Source organism: Octopus bimaculoides, chromosome 13, assembly GCF_046866305.1.
Source record: "Octopus bimaculoides isolate indiv1 chromosome 13, ASM4686630v1, whole genome shotgun sequence".
NCBI lineage: Eukaryota > Metazoa > Mollusca > Cephalopoda > Octopoda > Octopodidae > Octopus > Octopus bimaculoides.
In genome coordinates this window covers 45,278,381-45,294,806 of record NC_142940.1, presented here as the reverse complement: position 1 = coordinate 45,294,806, position 16,426 = coordinate 45,278,381, and the positions used below count along the sequence as shown (strand labels likewise).

Sequence of the window (16,426 nt, the reverse complement as noted above, 5' to 3'; positions counted from 1 at the left end):
TGATTTAACATTTATCAAATTTCTTGGTGCTTGTACAAAATGATGACTGAATATTGATATTGGAAAGAAAATATTTATTACCTTCAAATTAAATACAATAAATTTCTCATTTGCATATTTGCAATAAATATATGCAATTATGTAGCGTGGTTGTTGTTAGAAAGGGCAACCAACCTCTGAAACCATACCAGAACAGACAATGGAGCCCAATGCAACCTCTGACCATACCAGCTCTGGTCAAACCATCCAACCAATGCCTGCATGAAAAATGGGCATTAAATAATGATGTTTCTAAATTTTATTGACAAAATCAAATCTACTCCATCAAAAACCTATTTCTGCAAAATTTCATTTAAAAAAAGAAAAAAACTATATTTCAGAAAGTCCTAAAGCACTTATCCTACACCTCTTCTGTTAATTCTCTCTATGTTTCTCTTTTTACTCTCTTTTCTATATATATATATATATATATATATATATAATGTGAAACATGGCTAAAGAAATCAACTAACCAATATTTATATCAACTATTATTAATGATTTTTCTACATATAATTAATGCTAAATGTTATATTTTTACTTAGAATTAATGCATATATGTTATATCTAAATAAAAATTTTAAGCTAAATAGCTTCTGTTAAGTAATTTTTATTTTGTTTTCCTTGTACAACTTAATAAATGAAATTTTTTTTTTTTTTTTTCATCTTCCAGCACAGGATTCGGTGGTGCTAGCCAAGGAACTACAAGTAATTAAAATTTTATTATTTCCTCTTATTTCTTGTAGATGTCAGAAATTGATTAAGGAATTAATAATTGAGATTTCGGAATTATACAAATGGTCAATGACTTGAACATAATATAAAAGATATAAAACATGAATGATAGCATGAGATTTAAGTTTATCAATGCCAGTATGAGGTACCAATATTTAAAGAAGACTATATTGTGATTCACTCATCAAACTAATTAGTTGCTCAACCTCCTGAAAATAGCTAAAATTGCAAGAAAATCCTTCCCAAATCACATCCAACTGTCTTTAAAACAGAACATTATTGAATAATGTAGCCTTAATTAGATATGGTATGTTGTTCATGGGGAGAATGCTTTTGTCGGTGTACTCAGTCAGGGTTGATTTGTGGTTAAAAACCAACCAATATATAAAATAACAGATATTTTACTACACCACATCAAAATTTTGATTAAAAGTTATATGAGTTTGGCTGTGGCGGACGAGTAATGCCATAGCATTTTCATATACCTTCCACACTAATGAGAGGAAGTTATTCTCAGACCTGGAACCTGATCTAAGTATTTGCTACAGAGTGGGCTTCACTAAAGGCACCGAAGAGTTTTAGAAATTGCAACCAAATCTGCTTCAAATCACACTCTGCTACCTTAAAAAAAGGGAAGAACACATTAGATAATGTAGTCTTAGCCGTCCCTAAAATGGAAGGGGTTGCCATTACTGGAATGCCTTTGATCACAGGACAGATTAATCATGGTTTACCTAGGGCTAAACAACAAACTAACAGTCTTCCATCTGCTTTAAATAATACACTGTTAGTGCTAAAGCTCATGGAAAATGTCCTAGATGCTGGCAGAGTTGTATAGTTAAAAAAAAAGTTTGTTTTGAAATTGTATAATTCCAGGTTTGATCCTGCTGCATGGCATGTTGGATAAGTGTCTTCTAATATAGCTTTAGATTAGCTCAAGGCTTGTCAACAGAGACTGCGCAGAAGTCTTGCAGACAGACTGCAGCTGTTCTTGTGTAGAAGACTTAATCCATCATTCTGTTTTAAAAGCACCACCTGGCCAAGTCCTGAGTGTGAAGATAACTTTTACTCTTCTTATCCTAAAGAGACACAAGAACAAGTCCATGAGCATTGCTTTCCTTCTCTGAGTCATTTAGAAAAATTAACACATTACTTGGTCTCAAAGGATACTTTCATTAGATAACATAGTCCTTGATACACTATACCTGTAATGTAAGCAGTGGGATGATCATAGCTGGAACATTTTTCCCCTATTTATTTTGAGACGTACTCACCTAAGAAACTGAGACTTTTATTACAAGGAAGTATTTTTAAATCTTAAGGCAAAATAATGTTCAAAACCTAAAATATTTCTTTTCATTTTTTTGTAGGTGGGTTTTCCTTTGGAGGTTCTACCAATGCTGCACCTGCAACTGGTGGTTTCTCTTTTGGCGGTGCTACCAAAACGACAACAGCTGCAACTGGTGGTTTCTCTTTTGGCAGCGCTGCCAAAACAACTGCTGCCACTGGTGGATTTTCCTTTGGTTCTTCCACACCGTCTTCAAGTGGATTTGGTGCTACTCCTAGTACAGGGTTTTCTTTTGGTGTATCACCAGCCACTACTACCACGGTCCCAAACCAGGGAGCAACTGCAACAGGTTTTTCCATGGGTGGACAAACAGCAACTCCGGCTCCAGCTATGGGAGGATTTTCTTTCAACACGCCAACTTCTAACCCAGCACCAACAGGATTTTCCTTAGGCTCCTCTGGTACAACTGGTTTCGGAACAACCAGTGGCGGAGGTTTTAGTTTCGGAACTCCTGCAGCTACAACAGCAGCAGCAGCTACAAGTGGGACAACTGCAAATACTGGGTTCTCTTTCGGTAATCCAGCTTCTACTGGAGGGTTTGGTAACCCGGCGTCTACCGGAGGGTTTGGGTCATTTGCTGGAACAGCAGCACCACCACCAGCAGCAACAACAACAACTGCTAGTAATTGGCTTCTTGGTGCAAAACCACAGAGCACTGTAGCTCCAACTACTAATACACTAGGATCTGGTACAACTGGAAGCTTCTTTGGGCAACAGCCAACTACCAGTGGTCTTGGAGGTTTTGGAACTACAACGACAACATCATCACCACTATTTGGAAATTTTTCTTTTGGTAAAACAACAGCTGCTACAGGTTTGTCCAGATTTATTTCTATTTAGCCTTTCTCTTAATTTTTTAATTTCAAATGCGTACAAAAATAAAAATCAGCATTTCCCCCCCCCCCATTTTCTCTTTTGTGTGTGTGTGAGAGAGAAAGAAATTACTATGCATGATATTAGATGATAGAAATTTTAATATTTGCATTCTGCAATTTATTATAATTTCTGTGATAGATATCAATAACAAGGTGCTGGTTTGGCTATATGGCAAGACGTTTGTTTCTTAACCACATGATTGGCACCTTGGGCAAGTGTCTTCTACTGTAGCCCCATGCTGGCCAAAGCTTTGTGAGTGGATTTAGTAGATGGAAACTGAAAGAAGTCCATGAGTATGTGTCACTGTCATACAAGTGATGTCCTTCATTTCCAGTCTCATGGAAGCATGTCTAGTCATGGTGAAGTATTATCTTGCTTGGAAACAAGTGAGGATTGGTAACAGGAAGGGTGTCTGGCTATAGAAAATCCTCAAATTCCATCTAACCCATGTGCGTATGGGAAAGTTGACATTACAATGATGGTGATGATGTTTCTAATTTAGACAAGACCAGCAATTTTGAGGGAAGGGAGTTAGTTGATTAAATCAGCTCCGTTACTTGACTGTTGCTTTATTTTACTGACATCAGAAAGACAAATGGCCAAAGTTAACCTTGGCATAATTCTTTTTTTTTTTCTTTCTTTCTGTCGTACTATAGCTGTGTAGAAAAAGAAAGCAGTGACTCTGCTGAGAGGGGAAAGAAAGTATTATAGAGATGGATTCAATAGATAGATAGGGAGAATAACAGTGAGAAGAAGAGACAGACAAACATAGCCAGAATCAGCAGCAGCTGGGGTAAACAGTCAAGCAAGCTGACCATAAAATATAAAAGAATGGAAGTATTAATAGTTGGAAAGTAATAGGGCTCTATATCAGAGAGATAAGGAGAACTTGCTTTTCATCCCTCTAGAGTCATCAATGAAATAAGTATCAGTCTAAATCTACAAGTAACTATCAGTCTAATACTACAAACAATTGATTGTTCCCCTCACTCAAATCTCTGTCCTTGTACTTGTGTTGGAAACAACTTTTGGCAGAATCCAGCTCTCTGTGTTCTGAGGTTAACTTTGCCTATTTTTCTCCTTTTTAAGGTTGATAAAATAACAGTTGAGCACTGAGGTTGATGGAATTGACTAACTTCCTCCTCTTAAAATTACTGACCTGTGCTTAGGGGTATAAAAAATACATAGGCACATTAGATGCTTCCCAGTTTCAACTGTGTATTAAAGCATGTAATATTTAAAGCAGTCTAGCAGTTCATTACAAATACATGTAATGATATTAATAATTCTTAAATAAACATTATTATGGAGTCAGGCTAGGTAGAAGACAACATCTAGATTAAATTTAGCCTATAGTAGTCAGCACCCAATTTCGCATATAAGACCCAATGTGATTTTCTTTGGTGGGGTGGGAGACATTTTGTATGCCATCAGATATGGTAAGCACTTCTGAAGTTGTTTCACTAGGTTGGTGGTATCGGTAGTAACTCTTACTAGTACAAAACCAAATTTGCATCATCCACTGATGCAAATGCCAATCCTCTTTCTCTAACTTTCAAACTCCTGTCCATTAATGTTATGTCTCTCTGTCTCATTTACATTTTTTGTCCTTATAGCAGTTGACCATACCACTAGTTGTAGAATGTGAACCACTAGAAGCCATCTCCATGTAGCCATATTGCCATTAAATCACATTTTGAAACTCCTTTCGTTATAGGTCTGCTCAGTTAGGGCTGACCCAGGGCTACACAACAATGTAAACGTTTCTTAATTATGTCCTTTGCAACTAGAGATAGTTTATGAAATAAACTAGTTCTATTGGAATATTAAAACATACCTCCATCTTGGGGAAATTATGGAACTAGTATGAAATTACATCCAGAAATATCTTTAAACATTGTGAAGCATAGTTAACTGTAGTTAGTGTTGTTAAACAAATGATTTATAACAAGCATGAAATTACATTATCTAAGAAATATCTTTAAAAAATGTGTAAAAGGTAGTTAACTTCAGCATCATCTTATTGTCCACTTTTCCATGCTTGCATGTGTCAGTTTATTGAGACAGATTTTCTATGAAGGAATATGTATGTATAGAATTGCAGAATTCTGTTAATCATTAGAAGCATGTGTTTATATTACTATTATTGTTAAATTTAAAGCAGTGAGCTGGCAGAACTTAAATGCATCAGGCAATATGCTTAGCAACATTTCTTCCTGCTTACGTTGTGTTCAAATTCTACCAAAGTAGACTTTTCTTTTTATCCTTTCGAAGTCAATAAAATAAGTACCAGTTGAGCACTGGGGTCAATATAATTGGCTAACCCCACTCTCCTAAAACTGCTGAACGTGTACCAAAATTTGAAACCTTTATTAATGTTACATCTTCATTACATACAAGACAAATTTCAGTGGAAAGAGGAAGTTTGTAATGTGTGTTTTTTTTTTTAGTGTTATGGCTGACATTTACATAAATAGCATTTCTCAACCTTTTTATTTCATCCCACATCCTATTTTGATTCTCAAAAACAGAAATAAACCTGTGCCCTACCATTAACTGACAGTTTGTGTGTGTAAATATATATTATCTTCATAATCATTTTAACATCCACTTTTCTATGCTTGCATGGGTCAGATGGAATTTATTAGCAAAGTGAGTAGAGTGTCAGCTCATCAGAATCCTGGAGATAATGATTCACCTTGAATTTAATTGTTGCATATGTCATAATAAAATACCAATATTCTGAGTTACAATACCAGCAAAACAGTTGTAAATTTATGTTATAAAACGATTTGCTCACTTCACTCTTATTGATAATTGTATTTATTTCTATGATATTATGGATTTTTTGGAAATATAATCTTCAAAAAATTGACCATTTGATAGCCTGTACTTGCTGATGAATGAGTTCAAAGGAGTAAGTTCCAGAGTTACACATGAATGAAATTTATATATATATATGCCGTTGCCAGTACTGCCTGACTGGCCTTCGTGCGGGTGACACATAAAAGCACCCACTACACTCTCTGAGTGGTTGGCTTTAGGAAGGGCATCCAGCTGTAGAAACTCTGCCAAATCAGATTGGAGCCTGGTGTTGCCATCCGGTTTTACCAGTCCTCAGTCAAATCGTCCAACCCATGCTAGCATGGAAAGCGGACGTTAAACGATGATGATGATGATATATATATATATATAGAGAGAGAGAGAGAGAGAGTCATCATCAAGCATCAGTCTTCCATGTAGCATGGGTTGGATAGTTTGATAGGAGCTTGCAAAGAAAGAAAGCTCACCAGGCTCCATTGTCTACTTTGGCATGATTTCTATGGCCGGATGTCCTTCCTAATACCAACCACTTTACAGTGTGTATTGGGTGCTTTTTTTCATTCCACCAGCACAAGTGAGGTCCTCAAGTACTCTATGTAAAAGTCCTCACTGCTTTCACTTGTTCAAGTAACCTTTACAGGTTCTTAGGATTAGCATAAGTCTAGGTGTGGACTTCTCATTGTGCAGTTCTAGGGGCAAGTGTCCTTCACCATAGCCTCAGATTGACTAAAGTTTCCCTCAAACAAATCAACTCAGAAATGTTTGGTAGAAGACACTTGCCCACAGTGCCCTACAGTGGAACTGAGTCCAAAACCTGTTTGACTGGGGAGCAATGTTCTTAACAAAATAGCCATAAGAAGTTTTAATTAAAACTTCATTACAGGTTTTTTTCACATACTATATATGCACACAAAAACACAGATACATATTTGTATGCATTTATGAGGTGCATTCAAAAACTATCCAATTTTTTTTTCTTGCCAAAATCAATACTGCACGAGCCCAATGGTGATTTTATTAAATAAATTTACTCTTTAGCATTTCAAGATATTTTTCTGTCATTTTGGTAAATATATCTGTTAAAATGAGATGTCAGTGTTATTTTCATTTTTGTGTAATTTAGACAACAATTTATTCATTTATTATTCTGAACATTGCACCCTGTATATATATATATATATATATATATATATATATAATCATAAATATATAGGGATTAGCAGAAAACCTGCTTCTCCAACATACTGAGAATTCAGTATGGAGAAGCAGGTTTTCTGCTAATCCCTATATATTTATGATTATAAATGGCTTTACCGAAAAGGTTTTTTCATACTGAGCTACCCGGCATAATTGTTAATTATTAATTTTATTACTAATTGACGATTCCCTGCCCTGTATATATATATATATATATATATATGGAATTAGATGGCCAGGCTATGTTTACATAGGGGCTTCCTTTATAAATCAGCTTTCTTTTTCTGACATTTTTCCATGGTCTAGCAAAAGCCTGGTACCTAGGTTGCCAGATTTAAACTGGATATATCTGGCCCAAATATTCTGCTTGTTTTATGTTCAAACTAACCAGATCTGGTTTCTCACCTACCCTACAAAATAAACAATCATGTCATTGAAATCTCAAAGCTACAAGATAATTCATGATTGATTCAAAACAAGGTGCATAAATAAGCATAACATTTAACGCTTATAGAATGACACCAGACATAAAGCCACCTCCCCCCTCCCTCAAATACACTCCTACTCAGTCAAAGGGTTTTTTTTTCTTTTACTCTTTTTTATTTTGTCTTGCATGTTACTTGGCAACCTCACTAAAGACAGTGTCATGAAAAAAAAAAAGATGGTTGACATTAACCCATTACCTCCCATAATTCTATTAACTGGAATTTTTTTATGAAACTTTGATTTCTAGCATAAAACAGCCTTAGAAACACACTGGAATGATCAAAATAACATTTTAAATAGAAATAAGCAAGATATTGGGTGAAAAATTAGCAAACCTCATTTGAATATCAGAGAAATATACCTAGTAGTTATAGCAAAAAGGTTAGATATGTGTAAATATTGACAGATAATTACGAAATTTGTAATTTTTAAGTGATCTCATATGAGATCACTGGTAGGTAATGGGTTAAGACATTGGAGCCTGATGCAGCTCTGCAGCTCATTGAGCTCTGTCAAAGTGTCCAACCCATGTCAACATTAAAAATGGGTGTTAAATTATGTTGATGCATTTGATTGAGATAAAGTGTGGTCAAAACAACATAAATAACAAGTTGAAAGTGTACATTAGGTTTAATAGCCTTCATTATCTTCTGAGAAATGTGATGTATTTCAAATTTTTAAATCACACCCTTAGCAATGAAATCAGTGATTATCTTAGACTTAATTATAGCTAAAAAAAAAAAAAATAAAAAAAAAAGGTGAGGGTAGGGAAACAACTCAGAAATTTTAAGCGAGGATTGTGATCTTTAGCAGTACAGTAACAACTCTATCAGCAGTTCTCAAACTAATGAATACCAGAGCCCTCTGAAAATATTAGTAAAATTTTATGGTACCCTTCCTTATCTAATTCTCTCTTCATCATGGTATTTTAAAGATAACTGAAAGTTTTCTTAATTTTATTAGACATGGCAATTTGTCTGCCTCCTTTTCAGTCCTTCTAGCCCTCCCTCCAACCCCCATGTAAAACATTGGATCTACCACCACAGCTATTCACCTTGAGCCAATAAGGAGGCTTCTGTGTGGTTGCTTGGCTTTCTATAAATAGCAGTCAAATTTCTCTCAAAATAATCCTATCTTCAAAATGAAAAGGCAATGGATAATTGCCATCATCATCATCATTTGACATCTCTGTTCCTTGCTGGTATGGGTTAGACAATGACAGGATTTGATGGACCCAAGAACCACATTGTATTGGGTTGGTGCATAATTATTGCAGCTTTTTTTCAACAAATTTTATTCAATAAAAACATCTTTAAATGATTATTCTGGAGCATATTCACCATCTACTTCAATTACTACTTCCCATTTGCTTGGCAGACGGTCAGACTGTCATTTAAAGATGTTTTTGTTGAATAAAATTTGTTGCAATAACCCAATATTTCAGTGTCTGTTTAGTATGGTTTCTACAGCTTCTTAATGCCAACCATTTTGTAGTGTGTATTTGGTAAATTTTTTCATGGCACCAGTGAGGTCACCTTGCAGTTTGCAAGGTTACAAACCCTGAGTGGGAAGGGAGGAACTTTATGCTTGGAGTATAAGGGATAAAGGGGTAAAATATGAGAGAAAGGGTCAGAGCTGAATAAGGATTCTTGCTGTAGAGCAGCGACAGGACTTCTCACATTTTAAAAGACATGGGGGCAGAAAGTGATAAAATGTTAGGGTAGACCTCCAAGATAGTGAAGAAACAGTTGAACAGGGTGGTCATGGTTGGAAAACCTTTAGTCACAAATCTATTCTTACAGGCCTACCTGGCAATATGCAACAACTAACTTAGAGGATAGTATAATTCATTCAGCAACCAGGGCTGTAAAAATTCCAGTGTTTTGTATTGGAACTAATGTAGCAATTCATTTATCAGCAGCAGTAGTTATCAGTGTTTTTGCTATCTTGTAGTAATGAGTTCATACCCAGCTGCAGATGTGGATTGGAAATAGGCAATGACGGGGAAATCCTTGCATCAAAAATCGCAGCAACCATTACAGGGGTTTCCATCCATTATGATCTCCATGTAATTTATATATAATACATATAAACATGCATTTAGCCAGTAAAATTATGATGAATTTTAAAAATTTACAATTGGGCATTACTGATTTCAGTCTTTCTAGAGTGAATAAGTTCACAATAGACTAGAATAAGGTTTATTTCAATGAATTCTCCTAGCTAATTCAGTGTGGAAGACATAACAGACTGCTTTCAGTTTCTGTCTACCATATCCACCCTCAGCCTGGAGCTATAGTCGAAGACATTGCCCAAGGTGCCACTGATTGTGACTGAACTCAAGACCACATGGTTGGGAAGCAAGCTTCTCTACCACACAAGCCACACCTGCATCCATAAAATATATTTCAAAAACCAATACAACTTGTTTCAGTCATGACGGCTGATTTGTGCATGCCAGATGGAAGTAACTGTATGGGAAGACTTATATTGTCTAGCACAAGAACATCCAGCCCCCTCAAAAATGTGGTTAATGAGGTATTCAGATACTGCTTAAGTGACTTGACTAAGCCATACCAGAATTGGAAATTATTAAACATTGAAATGATTTACATAAAATACTATGAAATTTGCAGTTCTATCCAACCCACCTATGTCAGAAAGGGAATTCTAATATTGACTGAGGAGTCATATTTGTCTTTAGGAGCATCGTCTTTCTTTTTTCTTTTTTTTCTTCTTCAAAATATACAGGTGAATGCTGCTCAAATCAACTCCTTTGTGTTTGTATGTTTCTATTATTGAACAGCTTCTACCCCTTTGGCATTTAAACCAGCCATGCCAGGCCCAAATATTCCACCTGTTTTATGTTCAAAATGTCCAGATCCGGTCTTTTACACCTACCCTTCAATGTCATTCTGAAAAATAAATCATCATCATCATCATCGTTTAACGTCCGCTTTCCATGCTAGCATGGGTTGGACGATTTAACTGAGGACTGGTGAAACCGGATGGCAACACCAGGCTCCAATCTAATTTGGCAGAGTTTCTACAGCTGGATGCCCTTCCTAACGCCAACCACTCAGAGAGTGTAGTGGGTGCTTTTACGTGTCACCCGCACGAAAACGGCCACGCTCGAAATGGTGTCTTTTATGTGCCACCCGCACAAGCCAGTCCAGGGGCACTGGCAACGATCTCACTCGAAAATCCTACGGGAGCCAGTCAGGTGGTACTGGCAACGGCCATCAAAAATCTTTAATCTATGAGATAACGCATGATTAATTCAAAACAATGTGAATAAGTAAGCATTACATTTGACCAAAGTAATCTGAATGGTAAAATAGGTAAGCCTCCAGCTAGCAAGGCCTTTACTACTTTAGTTTCCTTTCTCAGTCAGATTGATTTTACAAGACGGTGGCTTGAACTGGCATTTAATTCTGATTGTTTAACCCCAGTCAACCTGGATTGAACATACCTATTGTCAAAACCGTTCTAGCTGTAATCAACCATCCTGTCTTTTTGTTGTACCTTGAACTACATTATTCAGTGTGTTGTTCCTGGTTTAAAACATTGGAGTTTGATTTGAAAGAAATTTGGCTTTCATTTCTAGCAGGGTGAATGACCATGTGGAGGTTCCCTCACTTAGGTGACTTCTGTAAATATTTAAAATATTGATTGATTCCCTGTTGAGTTTCATATGCTCTCTCTCTCTCTCTCTTTCTCTCTCTCTCTCTTTCTCTCTCTCTCTCTCTCCTTGATGTGGCTGCCATTGTGATGCTATATTGAGTTCTTACTTAATTGGATCTGTTATCAATAAATACTATTTCAGTTTTTCATTGGAATCACTGCACACTTAATGAATTTAGAAAAAAATATTAAAGCATAACAATGTTTCCTCCTCTTCTGTCTGTCTGTCTGTCTCTCTCTCTCTCACACACACTTGTAATTATTAAGTTTAATAATTGTTTTATTTTAATTTGCAGGTCTAACAAGCACCGCGCCTGCAACTGGTTTTTCTTTCTCTGGTTTGAGTGGTCCTGCAACTACCAGTGCTGGTTTTGGTATGTATGCATTTGTGTTTGTGTGTGTGCGTCTGTGTGTGTGCATGCACGCATTTGAAAGGGAATGAGCATGGAAATGCCCATGCTCATTTTACATCATCCTAGGATGGGGATACAATTATCAGCTGGGGCAGGTAATATGGCTAGTCTTTAGTTTGAATTGTTGTGGAAAAGTGTAGGCATGACTGTGTAGCTATGAAGCTCACTTTGCAACCACATGGTTTTGGGATCAGTTTCACTGCAAGGCATCTTCTAATATAGACTTGGGCTGATCAATACCTTGTGGATTAGCAGTAACTGATTAAAAACAGTAGGTGATCAAATTACGAGGGATTCACCAGACCAAGTATGTCTGGCAAATTGATTTCAGTAATTAAAAAATATATAGATACTGTTTTATCTCTTTAGCATACAAACTAGCCATATCCAGCCCAAGTATTTTACCTTTTTATGTTTAAACTGACCAGATCTGGCCTCTCACACCTACCTTACAATGTCATTCTAAAAGTAAAACAATGTGAATAAATAAGTACTACATTTGATGGATTAATCTGAATGCTAAAGGGTTGAATGTTTTTAGGCTCAAAGGCATTCCTACATTACATTGACCCTTTAAGTCAGTTGATTGTGATTTATCATCACCATCATCCTACTCCCATGCTGGTGTGAATTGAATGGTTCAACAGGATCTGACAAGCTGAGCTCTGTCTTCTTTAGCATGTTTCCTACATCTGGATGCCCCTTCCTAATACCAACCACTTTAGAGAATGTAATGGGTGCCTTTTACACAGCAGTGGCACTAGTGAGGTCACCGCTTAATAACTTGCAAGATAAGACCCTTCAGCTGAAAATGAGGTGCAGTATTGAGGAAGGTGTCTTTATACCAGGAGGAACTGGTGTCATGCTGTAGAGATATTCCTGCTGGAAAGAGGGAAAATAACATTTTAGTTATTTATGGCTGTGGATGAGAAAATAGGATAATTTAAGTTTGCATGAACAATGTTTGTATCAGAAAAATCTATTGTTTCTGTTAAATTTTTGGTTTTATTTATTATTATTTTTTCTTCTTTTTTTTTTTATGCCAATCTTAGGTGTGCAATCTTCAACACTTGGAGGCAGCAGTGGCTTCGGTCTTGGAACTTCAGGTTTTGGCTTGTTTTCAACCACAACAAGCACAACATCTATTACAGGCAGCATTCCTAGTTCTCAAATAGCTTCAAAAGGCTTGGGCGGTGTTGATCCAAAAGTGTCCATTGCAGCTTCAGGTAAGTTGTCTGTTTTATCTTTTTGTCATTAGGGGTGAGCATTAACCAGTATAATGTACCCGTATATATAAGGGACCAAATATCTTTGTGTGTCAATGTTATATTTACCTAGTTTCTTATAAAAGTTTCACAGTGCAAACAGCATCTATGAAACTTTTAGTAACAAATCTAAATCAAACTTAGTTTTGAGTTGATTGCTTTTTTTTTTTTTCTTACACACTTATTTCCACACAGGTGTTAAGTCAGCTTCCCAACCATGTTTTGGTTTCAGTCCCACTGTGTGACACTCTTGGCAAGTGTCTTCTATTATAGCCCTTGGCTGACCAAAGCCTTGTGAGTGGATTTTGTGGGTGGGAACTGCATGAGGTTGTTGCACATATGTATGTGTGTGTTGAGACATAGCTTGAAAGTTGTAAATGTCTCTGTCATACAAGCAGTGTCATTCCTTGTGAGAACACGTCTGGCCATGAGGGAAATATTACCTTGCTTGGAAACAGGTATGGGTTGGCAACAGAAAGAACATCCAGCTGTAGAAAGTTTGCTTCAGTAAACCCCTGTCCAACTCATGCAGACATGGAAAAGTGAATGTTAAAATGATGCTGCTGATGATGATGATCATAGCACACACATACAGTCTGCCAGAAAAATGTATACACACTAAAAGACACCATTTCGAGCGTGGCCGTTGCCAGTACCGCCTGACTGGCCTTCGTGCGGGTGACACGTAAAAGCACCCACTACACTCTCTGAGTGGTTGGCGTTAGGAAGGGCATCCAGCTGTAGAAACTCTGCCAAATTAGATTGGAGCCTGGTGTTGCCATCCGGTTTCACCAGTCTTCAGTCAAATCGTCCAACCCATGCTAGCATGGAAAGCAGACGTTAAACGATGATGATGATGACTTCAGGAAAGGAAAAATCTATATAATATTTATTTAACTTGTATTGATGTGTGAATGTTAAACAATTAGTGTAACAAGACCTGAAGAAATTCACATGACCTACGATGTATTTCTTTTGGGTGGCTTCAATGCCACAGAGTGTAAACAGATATAAGTGAAATGAGTTGCACAGCATTGGTAGCGTACACTGTCATAGTTGCATATCAGAAGGGGTGATGTTGTTCTAAGGCCATCAATGCTGCAACTCTCTAAGCTGGTGTTGAACATAGATGATGTGCCATATTGTGCTATCAATGCTGCAACTCTCTAAGTTTGGTGTTGAACATAGATGTGCCATTTTGATGAAAGCGATGTTGCTTCCTCGCTGTCAAATCCGCAACTCGTTTAGCTATTTGCAAAAGGCACAGATACTGTTGAGCAGAAGTTGCCACATGTATCCTTCCACAGCCAGCTCTGATTGGATGAAGTGGCCATAGCACAACTACGCTATGCCACCACAACAAAATAGCTCTTTTCTGTCTCACTACAGACATCCAGCCATAGAAACCATACCAAGCAGACATTGGGCCTGTTTAAGTTTTTAAAAGTCATTCAATAGATAAATATGAGGATTTGATTTTAGCCACAATTTATTTTAAGAATTACTCTATTGCTTGTCCTATTTGATATTTTAACACTTTATGAAATTTGCTGTCAACATATTTTATTGTCTTCATTGTCATTCCTACATTTCTATTGTACAGATGGAACTGGACCTAATGGTAAACAAGCGTAAGTATATCTTTATATGTATTGACTATCATCTCCTGTTGTTGTATAGCTGTGGTTCAATTTGCCTTACATACCTATCAAAAGAAACTAATCTTTATTAGATGTTAACTGTATCTTGCACAATGGTTCTTAATCTGGACAATATTAGTTCCTTGGCCAGGGGCATTGTGAAATCACAAGGAGGTGGTTGTTATGTACGGGTGATGGGCTCTGGGCTTTAGAGAGGTCAAGATTTTTCTTTGACGTAAAATATTTAAGCCAGTTGCAATACTTATATCTTGAATACATTTTCAAAAGTAGTCTTTGCCAGCATTAGTATACAGATTGACACCATGTTATCAGTGAGCAGAAATATGACTGGTGATGCACCCAAAGTCCGTTATGATTTCATTGCATAAATCTTTTCCTTCAGTAATTTCCATAAAATTGCAATGTACAGGGCACTATTCCACACAAATATCAAGTACATACTGGAACTGGGCAGGAGAATATAAGAATATAGGATTTATAAATCACTTTGCAAAATGAGTTCCTGATGGAGTTTTTATTTTTTGATAAGGTGTTCTTTTGTAATATGTGGAGTGTTTGTAAAATGCCATTCTGTAAAACAAGTGACTTACAAAAGGTTGAGAACCACTTACACACAGAAGTTTACCAATGTAGAGCCTTATTTTTAAGAGGAAAATATTAGACAGTTTTGTTAGCGAAAAAGGCATCTGTGAGAAGTGATGATTGTGTTTAGAGCGAAAATCTTGGTACATTAATTGCTCTGTCGACAGCTCTCCAACCAATGGAAGGAATCTGAATTGGAGACTAGAGGAACTTTATTTATTGCAGGTATGACTTTGTTGAGATGCTTACTTCTTAACCATGTGGTCTTGGGTTTAGTCACACTGTGCGACACTTTGGGCAAGTATCTTCTACTGGCTGACCAAAGCCTTGTGAGTGCATCTGGTAGTTGGAAACTGAAGGATGTTTGTCGTATATGTTTGTATGTATCCTTGTTTTCATATCATGTGATTATAAATAAATATCAATCATACAAGCAAAGTTGCTCATTTATTTTCAATGGAGAAATATTACCTTGCTTGGAAACAAGTGAGGGATGGTGACAAGAAACGCATCCAGTTATAAAATTAAAAAAAAAACCTGCTCCAACAAATTCTATCTGATCTATGCAAACATGGAAAAGTGGACATTAAAACCAACAATGATGATGTTCCTGAGTATCACTCCTCCTCTCTCTGCAACACACGCTATTTAGTGCAGCAATATCTTGCAGAGGTTGTTGATCACCAAATTCATTGGTGAAATAGTATTTGTTATGTTGCATCAGTCTGTTTAGATAAGCTAGAAGTAGTAGTTAGATTTCTCTCATATCACATCCTACTGTCTTAAGTGACTTCATAGAAGCTACCACTTTTGCTTAATAGAACTGACAAATTTTACTAAGTCCCCAAGATTCCTCAAGCATTACAGCTTATGTATCTCAACTATTAGCTAACCTTTGTAGAGAGGTTAAGTAGAGTACTTCTTTAACTCAAAATAGTTTTGCCTTTGTACAGTGTACCCTAGATATCCCATTTAGTTATCATTCATAGCTGTTCTACATTTATTTCATAAATGCTTCTTTTACCATAATCATCATCTTCATCACTATATTAGTGTCCTCTTTCTTATGCTTCCATGGTTGAGACAATTTATTGAGGCAGGTTTTCATCAGCTGGATGCTTTTCTTATCACCAACCCCACACCTGTTAATGAGCAGGGTAATATTTCCCCTTGTATATTCTCGCAGAATATTGAAAATGAATGACATTGCTTGTATGACAATCTTTTGCAGCTATTAAGCAATGTCAAGAGATACAAACATACACATTTGCATGCACACACACACATATAAATAAATATATACAACAGGCTTCTTTC

The 16,426-nt window shown here is 36.5% G+C and overlaps 1 protein-coding gene across 6 annotated transcripts in view; it reads left to right on the top strand.

Annotated features, from left to right (window-relative positions):
• The window catches only part of LOC106880673 (uncharacterized), a 58,688-nt gene that overhangs the window by 10,104 nt on the left and 32,158 nt on the right, over positions 1–16,426 (top strand). For all 6 annotated transcript variants that reach the window (XR_008265390.2, XR_001410772.3, XR_001410771.3 and 3 more), the window contains exons 2-6: positions 713–747; positions 2,145–2,936; positions 11,485–11,562; positions 12,654–12,827; positions 14,470–14,497. Coding sequence is in view for 3 of the 6 variants with exons in the window: in XM_014930736.3 (XP_014786222.1) it covers positions 713–747; positions 2,145–2,936; positions 11,485–11,562; positions 12,654–12,827; positions 14,470–14,497 (1,107 nt within the window). In the remaining 3 variants the exon portion in view is untranslated. The remainder of the gene's footprint in view (positions 1–712; positions 748–2,144; positions 2,937–11,484; positions 11,563–12,653; positions 12,828–14,469; positions 14,498–16,426) is intronic.